General features: G+C 46.2%; 1 protein-coding gene across 5 annotated transcripts in view; it reads right to left on the bottom strand.

The window, feature by feature from the left end:
- Window positions 1–9994, bottom strand: part of OCIAD2 (OCIA domain containing 2) — a 21274-nt gene extending 11280 nt beyond the window's left edge. For all 5 annotated transcript variants that reach the window (XM_077757801.1, XM_077757803.1, XM_077757806.1 and 2 more), the window contains exons 1-4: window positions 9830–9994; window positions 8378–8505; window positions 3468–3564; window positions 1787–1840 (exon numbers count right to left, since the gene is read on the bottom strand). In XM_077757801.1, the coding sequence (XP_077613927.1) occupies window positions 1787–1840; window positions 3468–3564; window positions 8378–8443 (217 nt within the window). In that variant the 5' untranslated portion in view covers window positions 8444–8505; window positions 9830–9994. The remainder of the gene's footprint in view (window positions 1–1786; window positions 1841–3467; window positions 3565–8377; window positions 8506–9829) is intronic.
- Window positions 9995–21731: the final 11737 nt, after the last annotated feature.

Genomic DNA, 21731 nt, shown 5'->3' with positions numbered 1-21731 from the left:
CCTGGTAATCAGCAGTGTTTAGTACAGGGGGCTGCAACAAGGTCAGGTGCCTTCTTGTTATCTGGGAACCAAGCAATGTCTATGGAGGCTCTGGTGAGATGGAGAGGAGAAAGAAGAGAGCCAGAAAGGCAAAGTGGAGAACTAAGAGGCTGGAAGAGATCATGTGGGAAGGTGCCGGACGGCCGCTAGTTCTCTTGATCTGTTGCTCAGATTAGACAGGGTCCCTTCCTTAGGCAGATGTAGCCTCTTGTATGCAGCCTCTTGCCGTGAGAAATGGGCAGAGTTCGGGTGGATTTCAGTGAGACTCATCTCCTTGGAGCGCAGCTGTGCAGGAAACCATCTGTCTAACTATGCTTGGAGCCCCTGGGAGACACAGGGACTCTGGCACAGAGAAAGGCCCTGCATTAGTGTCCTGTGGCTGCTGTAACAACTCACCACAAACTTAGTGGGTTAAAGCGACACAAATTTGTTATCTTGCCGTTCTGGAGCCCACAGGCTCAAAATGGTCTCGGTGGTTGACTCAGACCACTTGGGTGGCTACACCAAAATGGCAGACTGGGTGGCTTATCGACAACAGAAATTTATTTCTCACAGTTCTGGAGGCTGAAGTCCAAGATCAGGTGCCAGCATGGTTGGGTGAGGGCCCTGTTTGGGGCTGCAGACTTCCTGTTGCATCATTATGTGATGCAAGGGCCTGGGGAGCTCTTCACAACCCCTAAGGGCACTAATCCCTTCAACATGGCTCCACCCCCTTCAAGGGCCCCACCTCCTAATATCATCACTTTCGGCTTTAGGAGTTCAGCATGTGAATTTTGGAGACACAAATATTGAGACCATAGCACTGGGCTAAAATCAAGATACCAGCAGAGCCGCATTCCTTTCTGGAAGTTCTAGAGTTTCTCACATTTCCAGCTTCCAGGGGCCAGCCACATCCCTAGACTCCCGGGCCCCTCCCCCATCTTCACAGCCAGCAATATTGAACTGAGTCTGTCTGTCTGTCTGTCTTTCTTTTTTAGATTTTTTAATGTTTTTTTTTTTTTAATTTATTTCTAGGAGAGAGAGACAGCGTGAGCAGGGGAGGGTCAGAGAGAGAGGGAGACACAGACTCTGAAACAGGCTCCAGGCTCTGAGCTGGCAGTCAGCACAGAGCCCGACGCGGGGCTCGAACCCACGAACCGTGAGATCATGACCTAAGCGGAAGTCGGACGCTTAACCGACTGAGCCACCCAGGCGCCCGTTTTTTAGATTTTTTAATGTTTTATTTATTTCTGAGAGAGAGGGAGACAGCAAGAGCAGGGGAGGGGCAGAGTGAGAAGGAGACACAGAATCTGAAGCAGGCTCCAGGCTCTGAGCTAGCTGTCAGCACAGAGCTGACGGAGGGATCGAACCCACGAACCGTGAGATCATGACCTGAGCCAAAGTTGGACGCTTAACCAACTGAGCCACCCAGGGGCCCCAGAACTGAGTCTTTTTGGCGCTGCCATCTCCCTGGTTCCGTCTTCGGATCCACTCTTGCATTTTTAATGACCCTCTGATTACAGAGGCACCTAATGAACAGTCTTAATTCATCTGCAACTTTAATATCCCTTTGACCCATAACTTAAGATAGCCACTTCTTCTGGAACTTAGGACATCTCTGGGAGAGGGGGGACTTAGGCTGCAAATAAGCAAAAACCCGCATAAATAAATCATCCACCAAAAGACAAATGCCAAGTGCCAAAAAGCTGCCAGGAGGGTCACTGAAAACTGGTCTCTAAGTTGAACAGTAACAGACCCCGAATCTTACCATGGTGGACTAGTCCTTGGGTGGCGAGCATGCTCACAAGAGAAAAAGGCAGAGCTGCAAAAGAAAGATGCCCTTTAATATCACTCTTTTAAAACTTGGCACTTCACCCAGAAGCCAGGGGAAATTAGTCTGTGTTTTCTTCTCTTATCTGTCCTGGCAACGGGATGTTAGTCATTTGTTATTTTACTTATTCAACAAATATTTATTAAGCACTGCAGGAAGAATTTTCTTGAGATCTGCCCCAGTCACTCAGCCGGATATACAGTATTAACATGACAAAACCGCTCTCCTCCATCTCTGACATCCGCTTTTACGGAACGCACACCACGCACCAGATTCTGAGCACTAAATACAACAAAGGCATCTTAGCGCGAGTGCACAGAGCCGCTGAATCTGGGAGTTGCCCTGAGCTGTCTTCTGAACATTTCAATCCTATAGAAAAGTTAAAAAACAAGACCATAAACTCCTGCATACCTGATCTAGGACCGCTGCTAGTTTTTGTCTCGAATGATATTTTGCTGCACAATTTGGATATGTCTATTTTCTGAAGATGATGAGATTATCATATTCATGTTAAACAAGGGCGGTGTTGAGCTATGATTTTTAAAACAGGCAAGTTCGTCTGCCAAAGGCAGTTTCTAGGTCTATCAAAACGCAACACTTCTTCCAAGAGCAGAGAGCACTGATCGACATCTAGCTCTTCCTAGCAACCAAGAAAAATGAATGGCAACCAATTTTTCCACTAATATCTACCTGAGGGTAGACAAATGGGTCATACTGAAATGTTAATCTACTACTACTTACTTAAATTACTTATCCATAGGTTGTAAAAAAAAAAACAACTCGTGAATTTCTGGAAGCATGATCAATAATCATAATAATGTATAATAAATATCAAGTTCTAAAGTGTTGCTTCCAAAACAATTGATATTGAACTTGAATGATTTGAGAAATGAAAAATGTATATTTCAAAGTATAAGTTATCCCAATGCTGCAAAACCTTGGGACTATATCTATGGGCTCTATTATGACATTTTCAAATGACAAATCATGAATTTTTTAAATTGGAAGAGGCTTTAACGCACCGCGTGAATTCACACCCTCGTCTTATATAAGGCAGGCCCAGCAAGAGGAAGTGAATCAGCAGAAAAGGTTATTTCAGAGACATTGTAAGAGAACTATTATGAATGGAATGTTGCTGCTTTTTACTCGTATCACAAAAATTTAAATATTTATTCATTTTTTTGGAGAGTCATTCCACAAATACTTAACAGGCAAGTTCTATATGTGAAGCACTGTGCTAGGCTCTGGGATGAAGCGATGAACCTGACCTTATCTCTGAACTCAATGAAAGTTGGAGTCTAGTGAAATTGAAGAAGGTCAAATCTTTCAAGAAATCCTAAATAACACTCTTGGTATACGTCCTTGGTCACACAGAGGAAAGTGCGTGTGTGTGTCACTTCCTGCTGAGTGAGGGAAGGTACTCCTACATCCGATATAACCTCTGCACGTAAAAGGGCCTTGATATGGATTTAGACTCGAAATAGCCCCCAATATTTAAAGTTCTTCAGGGAATTATGCAGTCTCTGCTCAAAGTGAATCATTACCATCATTCTACTGTGATACATGGGCAGTTTATTGCAGCAAACATAGAGCTAACAAAGATTAAGAGTTCAATTACCTCTCTTCCAGAAGCTTTCTTCTTGACATTCTCGGATAATCTTTGAAATCTCCCCTCTGTGGATGTGCAGTTTTGATTTTGGACAAAATAATAGACTCTGCAAGGAAAGTTACGTGATGAGTTGACTGAAATCTTTAGAAAAGCATCTGCTGTTTTCTCTAGACGAGGGCAATGAAGTCTCTTCACTCAGGTCACACAGCATGTGTCTCGTGTGGCTGCCAGCAGAGTAATGGCCAGTCCCAGCCAACGCCTTCCAACTGGGAGCGCTGGGTGGATTTAGGCAAGGGAAGAATCCCAGCTGGAGAAGCAGAGTGACTCGACTCACGAGCATGGGGCAGGCACCTGGTCACAACGAATCACTGCTGAGGCCGCATTTTCTTTCTGACCCCCAGTTTCTGTCCATGCGTCTTGTTCACCCTGCAATGCTCCTCACTCCCTTTGCCTGCCTGGGGTCCTTAAGCCCAGTTCAGTGTTGCCTCCTGGGTGGAGAAGAGATTTCCCCTAAAGCACAATGTTTACATCTTTGGGATCCCTTTCAGAGCAGTGCATTGTAAGTTAACTATTTACAGATCTGTGTTCCAATTCATCTATTTATACTTTGGCATGCATTTTTAGGCTAAGAACTCGCCAACAGACAGCTTTTTATTTGTCAACATACCCTTCTTTCTATCTTAACAGGTTTCCTTTTTTACATATTTACAAGTGGTCTGCACATAATTTCTGACGCGAGTACCTTACATGGTTGAAACGATCATTTTTACTAGATCTACAGGATTCTTTTTATCATGTTGATATACTATCATCTGGACTAACTTCCATCATATATCACCCATCGCCTTTTGTGGGCATATATTATTCACTCACTCTTACTTCCATTCTCTATTCTCATATTCTTCTCTGCCTATCACTGCTATTCTGGGGAGTTAAATGCAGATCATCTGCTAGTATGCATTGCTGCAAATGTTCATTGTTACCTGTGCATGCGTCTTTTTATGCAAATGGCATTGTTTTATATATTTAATTTCACTTTTTTAAAAGGGGAAACCCCCTTTTTAACGTTTATTTACTTCTGAGAGACAGAGACAGAGCACGAGTGGGGGAGAGGCAGAGAGAGAGGGAGACACAGAATCTGAAGCAGGCTCCAAGCTCTGAACTGTCAGCACAGAGCCTGACGTGGGGCTTGAACTCGTGAACCACGAGATCATGATCTGAGCTGAAGTCCGATGCTTAACGGACTGAGCCACCCAGGCGCCCCTATTTAATTTTACTTTAAAATGCTAAAGTTTTAAAAAATGTTTATTATTTATTTTTGAGAGAAAGTGCAAGCTGGGGAGGGGCAGAAAGCTAGGGAGACACAGAATCTGAAGCAGGCTCCAGGCTCTGAGCTGTCAGTACAGAGCCGGGCGCAGGGCTCAAACCGGCGAACCATGCGATCATGACCCGAGCCAAGGTTGGATGCTTAACCGACTGAGCCACCCAGGGGCCCCTTAAAATGTTTTCAACTCAGCTCGATGCTTTTAAGTTCCATCTGTGTTCCCTACACACCTAGTGCACTGTTCTAACTGCTGGCCAGTTCTCCAGGATGTCTCCAAGTTCTCACCACCGCATGTCTCCTTCACATCCCCTGTGAGACTATTTTTCAGATACATCCCTAGAAGTAAATGTAAGTCATGTGTATTCCTGGTTTGACAAAGTTTCACTAGAGTCCTCTCCCCAACGGCTGCATCGAATCCACTCACAGCAGCAGGGCCTGAACATTCCTCTATGTCTCAGAGCCTGCCTAGGAGCCAGTTAAGCCAGATTCTCAACAGGTTGAAGAACAGAGCTTGGAACATTTGGCATTATTCAGTGTTCTAAATGTTGACAGTCTAATAGGCATAAATGTAATGTTTTATTCTTATCTGCATTTCTCTGATAACTAATATGTTTGAGAATCTACATACTCTTCAGCCCCAGTGCCCTTCTCGAGTGTTGGGGCAATCCCTCAACTGAATTTGGGTTGTGCCCTTTTGGTATACAGTGGCTCAGTGCTTTTGATTGTGGTAACTTGCCCAGGACACCATGCTTCCCATTTCAACCATTTTAAAGTATACAATCCACGGCACTAAGTACATCCACAACGTTGGGCAGCCACAACTACCAGGAAAAAAAGTTCCAGAACTTTCCATCACCCCAAAAGGAAATTCCATACTCATTAAGGACCCTCTCCTCATTCCCTGCTCCCCCCAACCCTTAGCTCCCTGGTGATCGCTAATCTGCTTTCTGGCTGTATGAATTGGCCTATTTGGGGTATTTTATGTGAGTGGTATGATATAATATGTTTTTTTTCTGGCTCTCTTTTCTCCTTTTGCATGATATTGTCATGGTTCACCAATGTTGCAGCATTGCGATGTGTCAGGAATTCATTTCTTTTTGTGGCTCAATAACATTCCATTGTATGGGTATGCCACATTTTGTTTATCCAGTCATCTACTGATGGATATTTGGGTCATTTCTACCTTTTAGCTATTGTCAATAGAGCTGCTATGAACATGGTGCACAGGTTTTTGTTTGAACACCGGTTTTCCATTCTTCTGAGCCATATGGTTAAGTCGATGTTTAATTTATTGATAACTGCCGAACATTTCCACAGCAACTGCACCATTTACAGTCCCACCAACAAAGTATGAGAGTCCCATCTTTCCACATCCTTGTCAACACTTATCATTTTCTGTTTCTGTTCTTTTCAAATTAGCACATTAAAATTCTCAATATAAATAATTTCACTAATTTAGGCTAAATAAACTAAATTGTTTCTGTTTTTAATTATGGTCATGTTAGTGGCTGTGAATGGTATCTCTCTGTGGCTTTGATTTGCATTTCCCTGATGACCAATGACATTGGCCATCTAGTCATTTGCTTGGTGGCCATTCATATATATGTTCCTTGGAAAAATACCTATTTAAATCCTCTGCCCATTTTTAAAAATTGGGTCGTTTTTCTCTTTGTCATTGAGCTGTAAAAGCTCTCTGCAGATTGTGGATAATAGACCTTTACCAAATATGTATTTGAAAATAATTTTTTCCATCCTCTGGGTGGTTCATTCATTTGAAACATTTTTTAAATGTTTATTTGTTTTTGAGAGAGAGAGAGGGAGAGAGAAAGAGAGAGAGAGAGACAGCGGGGGAAGGGCAGAGAGAGAGGGAGACACAGAATCTGAAGCAGGCCCCGGGCTCTGAGCTGTCAGTACAGAGCCCTACGCAGGGCTCGAATTCACAAACCGTGAGATCGTGACCTGAGCCAAAGTCAGATGCTTAACGGACTGAGCCACCCAGGGGCCCCTCATTCAGTTTTTAAAAACAGATTTTAGGGGCGCCTGGGTGGCTTAGTCGGTTAAGCGTCCGACTTTCGCTTAGGTCATGATCTCACGGTTCGTGGGTTCGAGCCCTGCGTCGGGCTCTGTGCTGACTGCCAGCTCAGAGCCTGGAGCCTATTTCAGAGTCTGTATCTCCCTCTCTCTCTGCCCTTCCCCCGCTGTCTCTCTCTCTCTCTCCTAGAAATAAAAATATAAAAAAATAAAAATAAAAAAATAAAAACAGATTTTATTTAATTTGTTCCTTACTATATTAGTCACACTTGTATTTCCTTGTCTGTGAATTATTTATGTAGGACCTCTGCCATTTACCTCTTGGCTCTTTCATGTTTTTCTTAAGGTGCCGCTCTTTCACTTTTGAGTTTTGCCTTGCTGATTTTGCCAATACTCTTTTTTAGACTCTTTGTAGTAGATGACAACGCGGATGACGGTCACCATTTCTTGAGTACTCTTCCAAGGGCCAGGCACTGTGCCAAGCACTTTACATGCGTGACGACAAGGTGGAAAGACCCCGTCGCCCCTACGCCTTCAGAGTTCTAGAAACAACTCAAGCAGGCAACCTCTGTCTTCCTTCTCTACAACTCCCCACAGCACAGCACCAGTGGTCAGGGTGAGTGAGTCACAGGGTGAGAGAGGGGTCTCTTCTCCCCCTCCACCTACCTCAGTTCCTCAGCCAGCACTCCTTATCGCAGTGCAAATATCTCCTCTTGGTTCTGCCTATAGCTGCCTCAGAGGTGGGGCACACCCCCCTCCCTCCTCTGCCCCCAACACGCACACATATACGCGTCTGGGCTCGGGGACCCTGACTACCACACTAGCTGTGAGTCCTGCAGTCAAGAGGGGTCCTGCACAGTCTCCACAGAGGAGCTCTGGTGATCCTTCCCTGTAGAGCCATAAATGGTCCATGGCTCTCGATTTCAAGACGCCAACTCAGGGATCTAGATTCTTTTCCTTGTGACTGGATATCACGTGTCTGTTAACCACTCCTAACCTTTGCTCCTCAAACATCACCCCCTCCGTAAACTAACTTTAGCTGGAAAAGTCGGCCCTAGAGAACAGGAACTCCATTTTCCCATCACAGTACTTCCTCTTTGCTTCATTTACGTGTCCCTGAAACACATACTATTCCTTCTGAACTACCTGAAAACTTGTGCCCGTTGTTAACATGAGCGTTCTCAATCTGATCGCTAATTAAGTGGTTAAGGAACACGTGTCAGCAGCATATACGATTAGCCTTGGTAACAAAAATGTAAACACAGGCATGAGGTCTCATTCTGTTAGATTCAACTCAGAGTTTTGCTGCTAAAGGAAACCCCTTCAGTCCTTGACAGCCTACGTAAGAGTTAGGCTAGATGCTAAACAGGGAAGAGTAAAGAAAGGATTTTTATAAGTAGAATTTTAAAAGGCTCCTTTTCAGGGAAGCTAGAAAAACAGTTTCCTTCCCCATCCTACTGTTTCTGCACTGAAAAAAGTAAGATGGCTGGTCAAGGGTGAGGTCTAAGGAAAGTTCTGTGTGATGTTCCTCTTCAGTTGGCTGACGTCCACATTAAAAATATACCTGCTTGCTTGGTGGTGGCAAATGGGGGCCTTTATCTTGGTTTCCGTGGGTAGACACTGAGGCCATGGTGACTTTGTCTCCGCTTCTCTTCCAGTTGAGTGTATTCAGCTTCTTCGCTGGCCCGAGGTCTAAGGAAAGCAGAAGGGAGTCACTAGGCCATGGCTGAATGGTTAAGCCAACCTTAAAAGCACCCTGAGTATCAACTCACCAATTTGGAAAACTTATTTTCATTCTGTCATTAATCTTCATCTCCAACCACCTGCAGACTCACATTCTAATACTTCTTCCCCAGCAACACACACAAATTAACTCGCTGTAGCGACAGATTAGGTTTAGTGTGTAGTGAAATGACACTATGCACAGGGCTACTACTTAAAAATTGTGTCCTAAAAAAAGTTTCAATTCATTACAAGGTCACTAGGCATGACAAATATTTATGGAGTGTCTACTGTGTGTCAGGCCGGGCAATACAAAGCTGAATAAGACAAGTCAGTGCCGAAGGAGCTCCTGGTCTAAAGGGGGAGAAAGACAAGTCAGCAGTTATACAATAGGCCAAGGGCTCCCTTACAGGTACGTACGGGGTACTAAGGAAGGAGAAAGAAAGGTCTGTTCTCTCCAGTCAGTTCTGAAGACACCAAAGACTAAGATTTTTGAGCATTCAAGGGGTGGATGGACTCCAGGGGCAGGAAGACCAGTCTGGAAGGTAGTATGTTGTCCAGCCAAGGAACTGAAAAGACCTGAACCAAGACCACAGGGAAGGACAGAGATGACAAATGGGCGTATACATTGGAATTAGCCAGCAGGAATCAGAATATCTGATAATTTGGGTCTGGAGTTACAGAGTAGGGACAGGCTGAAAAGATGAATTTGAGAGTTGCCATCGTAAAGATAACAGGTAAAGCAAGAACCATGAATAAAATTATCTACAAAGAGTATTGGAAAATGTGAACTTTGAGGCTAAGGGAATACCACCAAGAGAAGAAAAACAAAACAGAACAGGCCAAGGAAATGACCGAGAAGGAAGAGTGGATGCAGAAGGGTAGGAATTTCTAAAAGGAGAGAATGAATTATCAGTATCACTTGGGCTCAGAAAAGTGATCTGGCAATGATGGCCATAGTCAGATGAGCCACGCACCCTCCCAACCCACCCTTCACCCCAACAATGCCCAGTACCCTCTATAGCCCTGGATCCTATGAGTACTCTTGATTTCCCTGCAAAGTAAATATCATACACATTTCCGTTTCCTACTGAACTGCCAGGCCTCCAAGCCAAGGGGACTCAGTTGTACCAGGTTTCACTTCAGATATCTAATATTCTAGAGGCAGCATGATGACGCCCTACAGTGGAAAGTCCTGAAACCAGAGACCTGAGTTCAGATCCTGGCTCTACTCCTCACTAGCCTTGTGCTTTGGGGCAAGTGATTTAATGTGTCTGTGCCTCAGCATTCTCACCTGTGACGTGGGGGTGATGGACACTGCAAGGGGCTTGAGGGGCTTTGCAACGATGAGGGATGAGGTCCACACGGCCCCAGCTCAGTACCCTGCGCACAGCGGGCGGATGAGCAGTAAAGGGCAGCTATCACAGCGGCCAGCGGCACCCTATTTCTTCTGGAAGTCTCTGCTGACCTAAGGCCAAATTAGATAATCTTGGCTTAGGCATTAGGCCAGCGGCCTCCAACCCGGAAGCAAGGACACCACGTCTCGGCTTTGGTGGTCCCCTAGTGCCCAGTGAATCACCACATCTGAGCAAACCTCCCGGGAGCGTGTTGCCTTCCAGGTGCAGCTCCCAGCACCGTGTCCGCGGCTGGTCTGGGGTCCCTCTGCCTGTTCAGTGCTTGGGGCTGCAGGGGTGCTGACCGCTGGGCTGCGGGAGGGAGGCCCGCGGCGGGACGAGGAGGGGGGCTTGCTCAGGCGGACAGCGGAGGGGGAGCCGCACTTTCTGGCGGCGGGGGAGGGAAGCGGNCATTCTGTTAGATTCAACTCAGAGTTTTGCTGCTAAAGGAAACCCCTTCAGTCCTTGACAGCCTACGTAAGAGTTAGGCTAGATGCTAAACAGGGAAGAGTAAAGAAAGGATTTTTATAAGTAGAATTTTAAAAGGCTCCTTTTCAGGGAAGCTAGAAAAACAGTTTCCTTCCCCATCCTACTGTTTCTGCACTGAAAAAAGTAAGATGGCTGGTCAAGGGTGAGGTCTAAGGAAAGTTCTGTGTGATGTTCCTCTTCAGTTGGCTGACGTCCACATTAAAAATATACCTGCTTGCTTGGTGGTGGCAAATGGGGGCCTTTATCTTGGTTTCCGTGGGTAGACACTGAGGCCATGGTGACTTTGTCTCCGCTTCTCTTCCAGTTGAGTGTATTCAGCTTCTTCGCTGGCCCGAGGTCTAAGGAAAGCAGAAGGGAGTCACTAGGCCATGGCTGAATGGTTAAGCCAACCTTAAAAGCACCCTGAGTATCAACTCACCAATTTGGAAAACTTATTTTCATTCTGTCATTAATCTTCATCTCCAACCACCTGCAGACTCACATTCTAATACTTCTTCCCCAGCAACACACACAAATTAACTCGCTGTAGCGACAGATTAGGTTTAGTGTGTAGTGAAATGACACTATGCACAGGGCTACTACTTAAAAATTGTGTCCTAAAAAAAGTTTCAATTCATTACAAGGTCACTAGGCATGACAAATATTTATGGAGTGTCTACTGTGTGTCAGGCCGGGCAATACAAAGCTGAATAAGACAAGTCAGTGCCGAAGGAGCTCCTGGTCTAAAGGGGGAGAAAGACAAGTCAGCAGTTATACAATAGGCCAAGGGCTCCCTTACAGGTACGTACGGGGTACTAAGGAAGGAGAAAGAAAGGTCTGTTCTCTCCAGTCAGTTCTGAAGACACCAAAGACTAAGATTTTTGAGCATTCAAGGGGTGGATGGACTCCAGGGGCAGGAAGACCAGTCTGGAAGGTAGTATGTTGTCCAGCCAAGGAACTGAAAAGACCTGAACCAAGACCACAGGGAAGGACAGAGATGACAAATGGGCGTATACATTGGAATTAGCCAGCAGGAATCAGAATATCTGATAATTTGGGTCTGGAGTTACAGAGTAGGGACAGGCTGAAAAGATGAATTTGAGAGTTGCCATCGTAAAGATAACAGGTAAAGCAAGAACCATGAATAAAATTATCTACAAAGAGTATTGGAAAATGTGAACTTTGAGGCTAAGGGAATACCACCAAGAGAAGAAAAACAAAACAGAACAGGCCAAGGAAATGACCGAGAAGGAAGAGTGGATGCAGAAGGGTAGGAATTTCTAAAAGGAGAGAATGAATTATCAGTATCACTTGGGCTCAGAAAAGTGATCTGGCAATGATGGCCATAGTCAGATGAGCCACGCACCCTCCCAACCCACCCTTCACCCCAACAATGCCCAGTACCCTCTATAGCCCTGGATCCTATGAGTACTCTTGATTTCCCTGCAAAGTAAATATCATACACATTTCCGTTTCCTACTGAACTGCCAGGCCTCCAAGCCAAGGGGACTCAGTTGTACCAGGTTTCACTTCAGATATCTAATATTCTAGAGGCAGCATGATGACGCCCTACAGTGGAAAGTCCTGAAACCAGAGACCTGAGTTCAGATCCTGGCTCTACTCCTCACTAGCCTTGTGCTTTGGGGCAAGTGATTTAATGTGTCTGTGCCTCAGCATTCTCACCTGTGACGTGGGGGTGATGGACACTGCAAGGGGCTTGAGGGGCTTTGCAACGATGAGGGATGAGGTCCACACGGCCCCAGCTCAGTACCCTGCGCACAGCGGGCGGATGAGCAGTAAAGGGCAGCTATCACAGCGGCCAGCGGCACCCTATTTCTTCTGGAAGTCTCTGCTGACCTAAGGCCAAATTAGATAATCTTGGCTTAGGCATTAGGCCAGCGGCCTCCAACCCGGAAGCAAGGACACCACGTCTCGGCTTTGGTGGTCCCCTAGTGCCCAGTGAATCACCACATCTGAGCAAACCTCCCGGGAGCGTGTTGCCTTCCAGGTGCAGCTCCCAGCACCGTGTCCGCGGCTGGTCTGGGGTCCCTCTGCCTGTTCAGTGCTTGGGGCTGCAGGGGTGCTGACCGCTGGGCTGCGGGAGGGAGGCCCGCGGCGGGACGAGGAGGGGGGCTTGCTCAGGCGGACAGCGGAGGGGGAGCCGCACTTTCTGGCGGCGGGGGAGGGAAGCGGGGAAGCNGCTCGCGGGAGTCGGTCTCCCATCTGCACCCTGAGGCCGCCTGCACAAGCCCAGGCCTCCTACGTCCGCCGGTGACGGCCGGCCCGAGCGAGGCGAGGAGAGGGGCTGGCAGGGGCGACTCTAGAAGCCCCGTCCCTGAGGACCCCGGCGGCAAAGCGGCAGAGGAGCGCCCCCTCCCCTCCCTGCTCCTCGAAGTNACTCTCCCCGCCTCGCGGCCGCCTCCCGGAGCTGCCCGCGGCGCCCCTTCCCCCTCTTCCTCCGCCCCTCTGCTCGCTCAGCAAGTGCACCCCACCCCCGCCTTTCTGCGCGAGTGACGTCAGCTCCCGCACGCAAGTGCACGGGCTGAAATCCTGCTCCGAGACGCCCACCCCTTGCCGAGTCCCGACACCTGGTAGATTCTCCCTCCCCGACGTTCAGAGAACTTGTTTCATCCCAACAATAACTGCAACAACTACCTACTGAACACCCTCCCTAGGCGAGTGTTTACCTGCACTTACAGGCGAGCTTGCCTCCCTCCCTTCCTTTTTTCCTCCCTCCCTTCTTTCCTTCTTCCCTCCCTCCCTTCCTTCCTTTTTTTTAGGTATAATTGACATACACCATTATATTAATTTCAGTTGTACAACTTCGTGATTAGATATTTGCATACATTGTGAAATGATCACACGAAGTCTAGTTAACGTGGCTCACTCTACAGTAACCAAAACCAATTTTTATTCCCCTTTTATTTTTGTTTATTTATCTATTTATTTAATTTTTTTAATATAGCTTATCATCAAGTTGGTTTCCATATAACACCCAGTGCGGGATGCAGACTTCTAAGGTCTACTCTCTAGCAACTTGCAAATAGGCAATGCAGTGTTATTAACTATAGTCTGTATGTGACATGCCCATGATGTACTTATTTATAATTGAATTTTGTACTTTTTGACCCCTTTCACTTATTTCACCCAACCACATGGAATCCTTTTTACAACCTGTAGAGCGAATTATCTTCATTTTATGGAGTAGGCAGGTGAGCTGTGCAAGGCCTGGGAATTTGGAGTCAAAGCTAGGTCAGCTTGGCTCCCAAGCCTTCTCTTTCTATCATTCTGTGTCCCTTGGTTCTGGCTTTCTGCCATTCCCAAACACTGACACTGACACTGAGGGAAAGCTGCTGGCTGCCTTTGTCGTCTATTTCACTCACCCCAGCCTCCTCATCCTTGTATGCTGAGAACCTTCCCCTGGGATGCTGGGCACTGGGGCTCAGAGAGTGTGTTGAGTTAGAAGACAGGTTGTAAGTCAAGTAGAAGGCCCCCATCATTTCTCATTGTTTCCTACCATCCTGATTGGTCTCTATGCCCCTGGCCTCAGCCCCTCCACAGTGCTCACCCCCTCGCTGGCCCCTCCACCCCCCACCCAGTCTCCTTTCTATTCTTCCTTCTACAAGTTGATGCAGCTCTGCCCACCTGAGGCCTGGCATGGAGCCTCTCTCTAACTGAAGTCTCCTTCTCATCAGTCCTATCCTGGCTCGTTCATACTCATCTTTCTTTGACTTTTCCTCAGAAAGCCTGCCTTGACCCTCCGCCCCACCAAAAGTAGGTCTCCCTTCTCTTTCAAAGCAGATGCCCTGCTGTTTTCTTCCATAGTGCTTATCATGAGCGGTTATTATATACTTTTTAAAAGTTTATTTATTTTGGGAGAGAGACAGAGTGGGGGGAGGGAATGGGGAGAGTCAGAGGGAGAGAGAGAGAGAGAGAGAGAGAGAGAGAGAGAATCTCAAGCAGTCTCTGCACTGCCAAGAAAGAACCCACCACGGGGCTCCATCTCATGACCCTGACATCACAGGATGAGCTGAAATCAAGATTCGGACGCTTAATCAACCAAGCTTCCCAGGCACCCCTGTTATTATATACTTATTAGTGAGCTTATTTTTTTAAAATTTGTTTGCTCTGCTTCAGTGTAATTTTCATAGGCTACAGAACAAGATGATATCTATTTTGTTCATTGGTGAATACTTAGCATCTCAGATATAGGAGCGGCTCAAAAACAGCTGTTGAATGAATGAGTGAAGGAGCCTGGATTCCAAGGCTGTCTGTTAAGATGCTGTTGTTTTGAAGGATCAGTGTTCTCTAGTACATCCCCCAGACCACCTTACTCTTTGCAATTTACCAGATTCTTTTCACCCCTTTTTCCTTTCCAAATGGAAAGGAATACCTTTTTTTTTTTTTTAAGATTTTATTAAGAAATCTCTACACTCAACGCAGGGCTTGAACCCACAACCCTGGGATCAAGAGTCACATGCTCTACCCGCTGAACCAGCCAGGTGCCCCAAGGTGATATCATTCTATTGTTACTTTTACATTGTGTTACTGGAAGCCAGAAATAACCCTCTGCCATTTTCTGGTCTGAAAGGAACAGCTTTCTAACTGATTTTGTTTTAAAAAAAAAAAAATGAACAGCCTCCCATTACACCAAAGTCTAACTTTCAACAAATAACCTAGGGGCCTTTAACATCTTGCTAAAATAATATCCACATCCCAACCCTCATTTCTACTCTCCATCAGCATGTTCAGTTAATTGTTTTCAATAACTAGGAATTCTAGAAATTCCTCACTTAGTATTTGTTGGACAGATCTGGTGTACCCACGTATTGTTTCAGGCGCTTTCAGAGATAAAAGAGAAAAGACACGGATCTTTCCCACAAAGAATTTATCATTTCCTGAAAAATTAGAATGAAATGAGATGATTTGGGCCCTAGGAGGATATAACATTGAGCAGAGTCCTTTTTTAGGCTTTGCTTCAGCATCCTACAGGGCTTTAGCATCATGGACCACAAAGATGATTATCATTGGCTAATGCTATGAAAAATGGGGCTGATTTAGAAAGTGCCAAAATGTTCACAGCAGGCTCCAGCTTGAACTCCTTCCATAGCCCTGTGCTGCCCTGAGGCAAGATCCAAATTCATTGGCAGGGCAGGTGGGATTCAGCTCCTGCCTGCAACTCTATGGAGTGACTGCTGTTTGCCCTTCTCAAGCTTTCGCCTTTGCTGGCACCTCAGCCTTCCTCTGCTTCTCCACCCCTCTCTCGCTCATTCTTAAAGGCTGGGTCTGGGGGTCACCTCCTCCTGGCAGCCCTGCCAGACTCAAATTTACTTTCCCACCTTCTGTGCCCTCATTGCACTCTGCAGCGGGTACTTATGATGCATAGGCATGTGCGCACATATATATGTATCTATTATGCATGTATATATGCATATAAATTTACTAGGCATAACTGACATGTATTAAACACTATACGCTAGGCACTCTTCTGGTCTCTCTTCATATTTTAACTCCATCCCCACAGCAGGCCCACGAGAAAGGTGCTAGGAACCTATTCAGTCATATAGCCAGGAAGTGAGAGCACCAGAATCTGAACCCAGGCTCTAGAGCCATGTGCTTTCAGAGCGATGCCACTCTTCTGTCCCTCCGCTGTCATCACACTGTGTTACAACTACTGATGTCATTCATTGCCAACTCTTGACTGTGGGCTCCTTGAGGGCAGGGACCGATTTTGTTCAGTAACTGGGACGTTGCATGAACTTGGGAACAAATAAATGAATTCAATGAGGCACAGAATGAAGAAATGAATAGTGCCTAGTCCACAATTCTTTTCCTACTTTTTACCTTTCTTCCTTTACAAAAGGATGGCAGGGCCTTCCATTTAAATTAATTAATTTATTATTTAATAGGAGGAAATAAAATTTGATTACATACATAATCAAATTCACATAAAATGTGAGTTTCCTGCAGGGCCTTTTAAACAACCTGAGAGGGGAGCCTGGGTGGCTCAGTTGGTGAAACGTCCAACTTTAACTCAAGTCATGATCCTGCGGTCCGTGAGTTCAAGCCCCATGTCGGGCTCTGTGCTGACAGCTCGGAGCCTGGAGCCTGCTTTGGATTCTGTGTCTCCCTCTCTCTCTGCCCCTCCCCCACTAGCTCACCGTCTCTCTCTCTCTCTCTCAAAAATAAATATAAAAAAATAAATAAACATTAAAAAAATATAAGCAACCTGAGAAATAGGGATTATCATTCTGACTTCACATGCAAGAAAAATCAGGCCCAGAGAAGGTAACTAACATGGCCAAGGTCATAGCTGGGAGTTGGTACACCCAGGATTCAGACTTCAGTGGCTTGGCTCCAGATTCATGCTCTTAACCTTTGCAATTAATTATGTATGTCACCGGGGCGCCTGGGTGGCTCAGTCGGTTAAGCGTCCGACTTCAGCTCAGGTCATGATCTCACAGTTTGTGGGTTCGAGCCCCATGTCGGGCTCTGTGCTGACAGCTAGCTCAGAACCTGGAGCCTATTCCAGATTCTGTATCTCCCTCTCTCTCTGACCCTCCCTTGCTCACTCTATCTCTCTCTCTTTCTCTCTCAAAAATAAATAAAACATTAAGAAAAATTTTTTTAAAAATTATGATTGTCACCAATAGCCTCACTGGGCAGAAGAGATGCATAAACTGATACAGAACAGGAGATAGATACAGAGAGAAGCTTGGGCAGGAGGTGGCAGGGACAGTGGCCCAGCAGCAGAGGGAGGGAGGCGGGAAAGAGCACTAAGCCATGTGGCTGGCCCTCCTGAGGGTGGGAGGGGTGGGNCACGCAGGACTCCAGATCAGCCCCACGGGGAGCTCCGGGCTCACTCACAACCACCTCTTCTCTGCTGGGTAACAGGGGCTGTGGCTGGCTTCCTGGCAGGGAAGTTTCCTGGGGTGTGTGTAGTGGGGGTGGGGGTGGGGCGTGTTGGGTTGTTGGATGACATCAGAGGGACCAGAGCAGCCCTCACCTGCCTGTCATCTTTTTTCTTACCCCAGCTCTCCCCTTGCCATCTGCCTAGTTCTGTGAGAGGCTCCGTGAATCACAAGATCTTGTGAGTCACTCATTCTCTCTCTGAGGAATAAATAATGTCAAGTCTCACCAAAGCACAGAGCGGTTGGGTTTAAATGAGGTGTCACACAAAGACCCAGCTTCCCTTTATGAGCTGACGCTGCTGACAGAAGAGGCATGTCGCCAGGTCTCAGCTTGAGCTTTTGGGCCATCAACCCAGAGCCCTGATGCTTTAGGTTCATCCAGATTTCATGTTGAGACTGCTTCAGCAAGAGCAAAACATCTCCGGAGATCATAATTTCTCCCAACTGGAGAAAATCTGCAATATGAACATGAGTGCACGTGGATTTGGTCGTGTCTCCAGTTCTCCCTGAGACGGGCTCATCCTTTATTTCCCTCACGAATGCCGATACCAGATATCCTGCAAGTAAATGTAGTGCTTTCATATTCCAGAACTGCTTTCCATAGCCTATGACATGCTGAGCCCTTTGAGTGCAAAAAGCCAGCATGCTCCTGGTGTAGCAGAGAGAATATGCGGTCATGCCGAGGCCAGTAATACTTTGTGGCGGATATTGTGATCTCGTTCCTAGGGTGCGTCGTCATCTCGGTGTCCTGTGTCTGCCCCAAACCTCCCTCAAGGGCATCCTACACCCTGGCTAGTGTCAGGGTAGGAGGAAAGCAATTTGATTTTATGATGAGAAATATTTGCAACAGGATGTTAATCCAAGCACAGATTATCTCCTTGCAGCGCACGATTCTGTTCTAGAAGAGAGGCTTATTAATCATAATCTAATTGATAGAAGGTTGGGTAAGGCTTACTTAAAAAAATAAGCTAATAGAACTCCCCTATGACCCAGCAATAGCACTGCTAGGAATTTACCCAAGGGATACAGGAATGCTGATGCATAGGAGCACATGTACCCCAATGTTCATAGCAGCACTCTCAAGAATAGCCAAAACATGGAAAGCGCCTAAGTGTCCATATACTGACGAATGGATCAAGAAGATGTGGTTTATCTATACCATGGAATACTACATGGCAATGAGAAACAATGAAATCTGGCCATGTGTAGCAACATGGATGGAACTTGAGGGTGTTATGCTGAGCGAAATAAGTCAGGCAGAGAAGGACAGATACCATATGTTTGCATGTATAGGTGGATTAGGAGGAACTTAACAGAGGACCATGGGGGAGAAGAAGGGGGAAAAATAGGTGGGGAGAGGGAGGAAGGCAAACCATGAGAGGCTCTTGAATGCCAAGAACAAACTGAGGGCAGATGGGGGGGGTAGGGGAAGGGGGGTGATGGGCACGGAGGAGGGCACTTGTTGGGATGAGCACTGGGTGTTATATGGAAACCAACCTGACAATAAACTGTTAATAAAATAAGCTTAAAAATTTTTTTTAAATATTTTTATTTATTTCTAGGAGAGAGAGAGATAGAGAGCCAGCATGAGCAGGGGAAGGTCAGAGAGAGAGGAAGACACAGACTCTGAAATAGGCTCCAGGCTCTGAGCTGGCAGTCAGCACAGAGCTCGATGCGGGGCTTGAACCCACGAACCACGAGATCATGACCTAAGCGAAAGTCGGACACTTAACCGACTAAGCCACCCAGGCGCCCCTTAAAAAATTTTTTTTAAGTGTTTATTTTTGAGAGACAGAGCAGGAGCAGGGGAGAGGCAGAAAGAGAGGGAGACACAGAATCCAAAGCAGGCTCCAGGCTCTCAGCTGTCAACACAGAGCCTGATGCAGGGCTCCAACCCACGGATCGTGAGATCATGACCTGAGCCGAAGTCAGACGGTCAACTGACTGAGCCACCCAGGTGCCCCATCATAGACTTTATGTTTTAGAGCAGTTCTAGATTCATAGTCAAATTGAGGAGAACGTACAGAGATTTTTCCATATCCCCCCTGTCCCGAGTCATGCACAGTCTCCTTCCTTATCAACAACCCCCATCAGAATGGTGCACTTGTTTAACAGATGCACCTGTATTGATACGTCATTATCACCCAGAGGTCATGGTCTGCATGAAGTCCATTCCTGGTGTTGTACTCTATGGATTTGGGAAAATATCTAATGACATGCCCCACCATCATAGCATAATACAGAGAGCAGTTTCACTACCCCCAAAATCCTCTGTGCCCTGCTTATGCATCCCCCCCTTCCCTTGACCCATGGCAACCACTCACCTTTTTACTGCCTCTCTAGTTTTACCTTTTCCAGATTGTCATATAGTTGAAATCATTCAGCATGTAGCCTTGTCAGATTGGCTTTATGAACTAAATAAGATGCGTTTGTTTCCTCTATGTCTTTTTCATGACTTAATAGCTCATTTCTTCTTTAGCACTAAATAATATCTCATTGTTTGGATGTACCAGTTTATTTATCCATTCACCTACCGAAGGACATCTTGGTTGCTTCCAAAGTTTGGCAAGTATGAATGAAGCGGTTAGAAACATCCGTGTGCAGGTTTTAGTGTGGACATAAGTTTTCAACTCCTTTGGGTAAATATCACGGAGCATGACTTTGGGGTTATGCAGTGAAAGTACGTTCAGCTTTATCCAAAACTGCCAAGGTGACTCTACCATTTTGCATTTCCACCAGCAGTGGATGAGTTCCTGTTGCCTTACACCTTGCCAGCATCTGGTGTTGTCAGTGAAGATTTTTGCAAGGAACCTTCAAGAATCTTTTCCTCACCCTCCTCAGCCCTCCTCACCTGATTCACTCTCCTCAGCATTAGGTAAACAAGTGTCAGTGTCCTGGGAGCCCACGTCTGAAGAGTGGCTAGAGCCTTGGTGTTACCTGTTTCAGGTAGATCAGCTCCTGTTCATGGCACCTCCCGGGGCACCTTCACACTATGTCCACCCAACCTCACCCTCAGACACTTACACTTGGCCATGGGGAGCTCGTACTTACTCATCAACTCTCACTGGAGATATCTGTAGAGTCTAGGAATTCAGAGTGTGGATTTTGGAGCCAGATTGCCTGGGTTCTGATTATAGCCCCGCTGTATATCTGGGTAAGGAGTGTTGTTTAAGCATTCATGGCCACTTTCTTCAGAAACCTCCTCCCCACCAAGCCTCTGGTGCAGGGATGTGCTATGTGGTATCTTTCAATGACCTCTTTATTTGCTTCTACTGTATGATGTAAGATCCCTGAAGATAGGGACTATCTTTCTCACCTTCATGTCTATGGCTGGACAGCCATCTTGAGATATTAATTTATGTTTTGAACTCCTTCAGCAGCCTCAACAAATAGTAGGTATTCTCCCTTCCTTGTTCCAAGAAAATCGCCAAGGAAGGGGGGGTTGTCCTTGCCTTCAGGATTGTTAATGTCTTTTGCATTACAGAGATAAAAGGAAAGTTCATAAATAAAGCATGAAACAGGCATCCAGACTATTGCCAGTATATAGAATTTTGTTGTAGAGGAAAGTCCCAGCTGAGAGAGGAAGAGGTGGACGGACGTAGGGGGAAGATGTTGAGCTTTCTGAGAGACTGGCAGAGGAGCAGAGGTGTAAGGTCCTGGAGTCATGGAGACAGAGTTTCACTTCCTCATAGAGCTCTGCTCTGTGGAAGGACCTCATGGCCAGAGAGCTGCAGATTCCCCGGAGCCAGGAGGCTCACTAAGCATTTAGCTCCCCAATCTGAGGTCCGGACCACTGCTTTCAAGGTGCCATGAGGATTTTGACATTGAACATCTTGATGGTGGCCAGAGGGGATCGGAGGGCCTTCTAAATGCTCTGGGCTGATCCCTAGATCCCCTCTCACAACCCCAGGAGAAGAATTACCTCCTCATCCTGTACTGACCAATTCACCGAATTGAATTTGGGGATGAGGGCTCAGAACAAATGTAACTTTATTTGAGCAACAAAGAAACATGGCTTTTTGTGAACCCTGGTGAATATGTGCAATGTGTGTTTGGTCCTGGCAAAGGTAGGTGCATGGATTATTTGGTGAGTAGATGAATGCAGGAAGGATCTGAAAATGTATCCAGTCTATTTGAATGACACCATAGAAACACTGTTTGTTTACCTGCCTTGAATAAAGGGTTTTCAGGGCCATTTCCTGAGCGTTTAGAACACATTCAAATGAGTTGTCTTGGAACAAAGATTCAAAAGACTTTCAGTGACTGCAAGTTACCAACAAGTTGAATTTATGACTTAATTAGCCTCACCTTGTTGGTTGCCTAAGCAACTAAGCCTGGCTACTTTACACCTTGACTCTGGAAAGATGGGCGTCTCCAGTCAGAAATTGTGTCACCAAACTACACCTCATATGATAAAGCTTGT

Source organism: Crocuta crocuta, unplaced genomic scaffold (assembly GCF_008692635.1).
Source record: "Crocuta crocuta isolate KB4526 unplaced genomic scaffold, BGI_CrCroc_1.0 scaffold282, whole genome shotgun sequence".
In the NCBI taxonomy this organism is placed as follows: domain Eukaryota; kingdom Metazoa; phylum Chordata; class Mammalia; order Carnivora; family Hyaenidae; genus Crocuta; species Crocuta crocuta.
The sequence above is the reverse complement of the archived record's forward strand: the minus strand, read 5'-3'. Positions and strand labels throughout refer to the sequence as shown.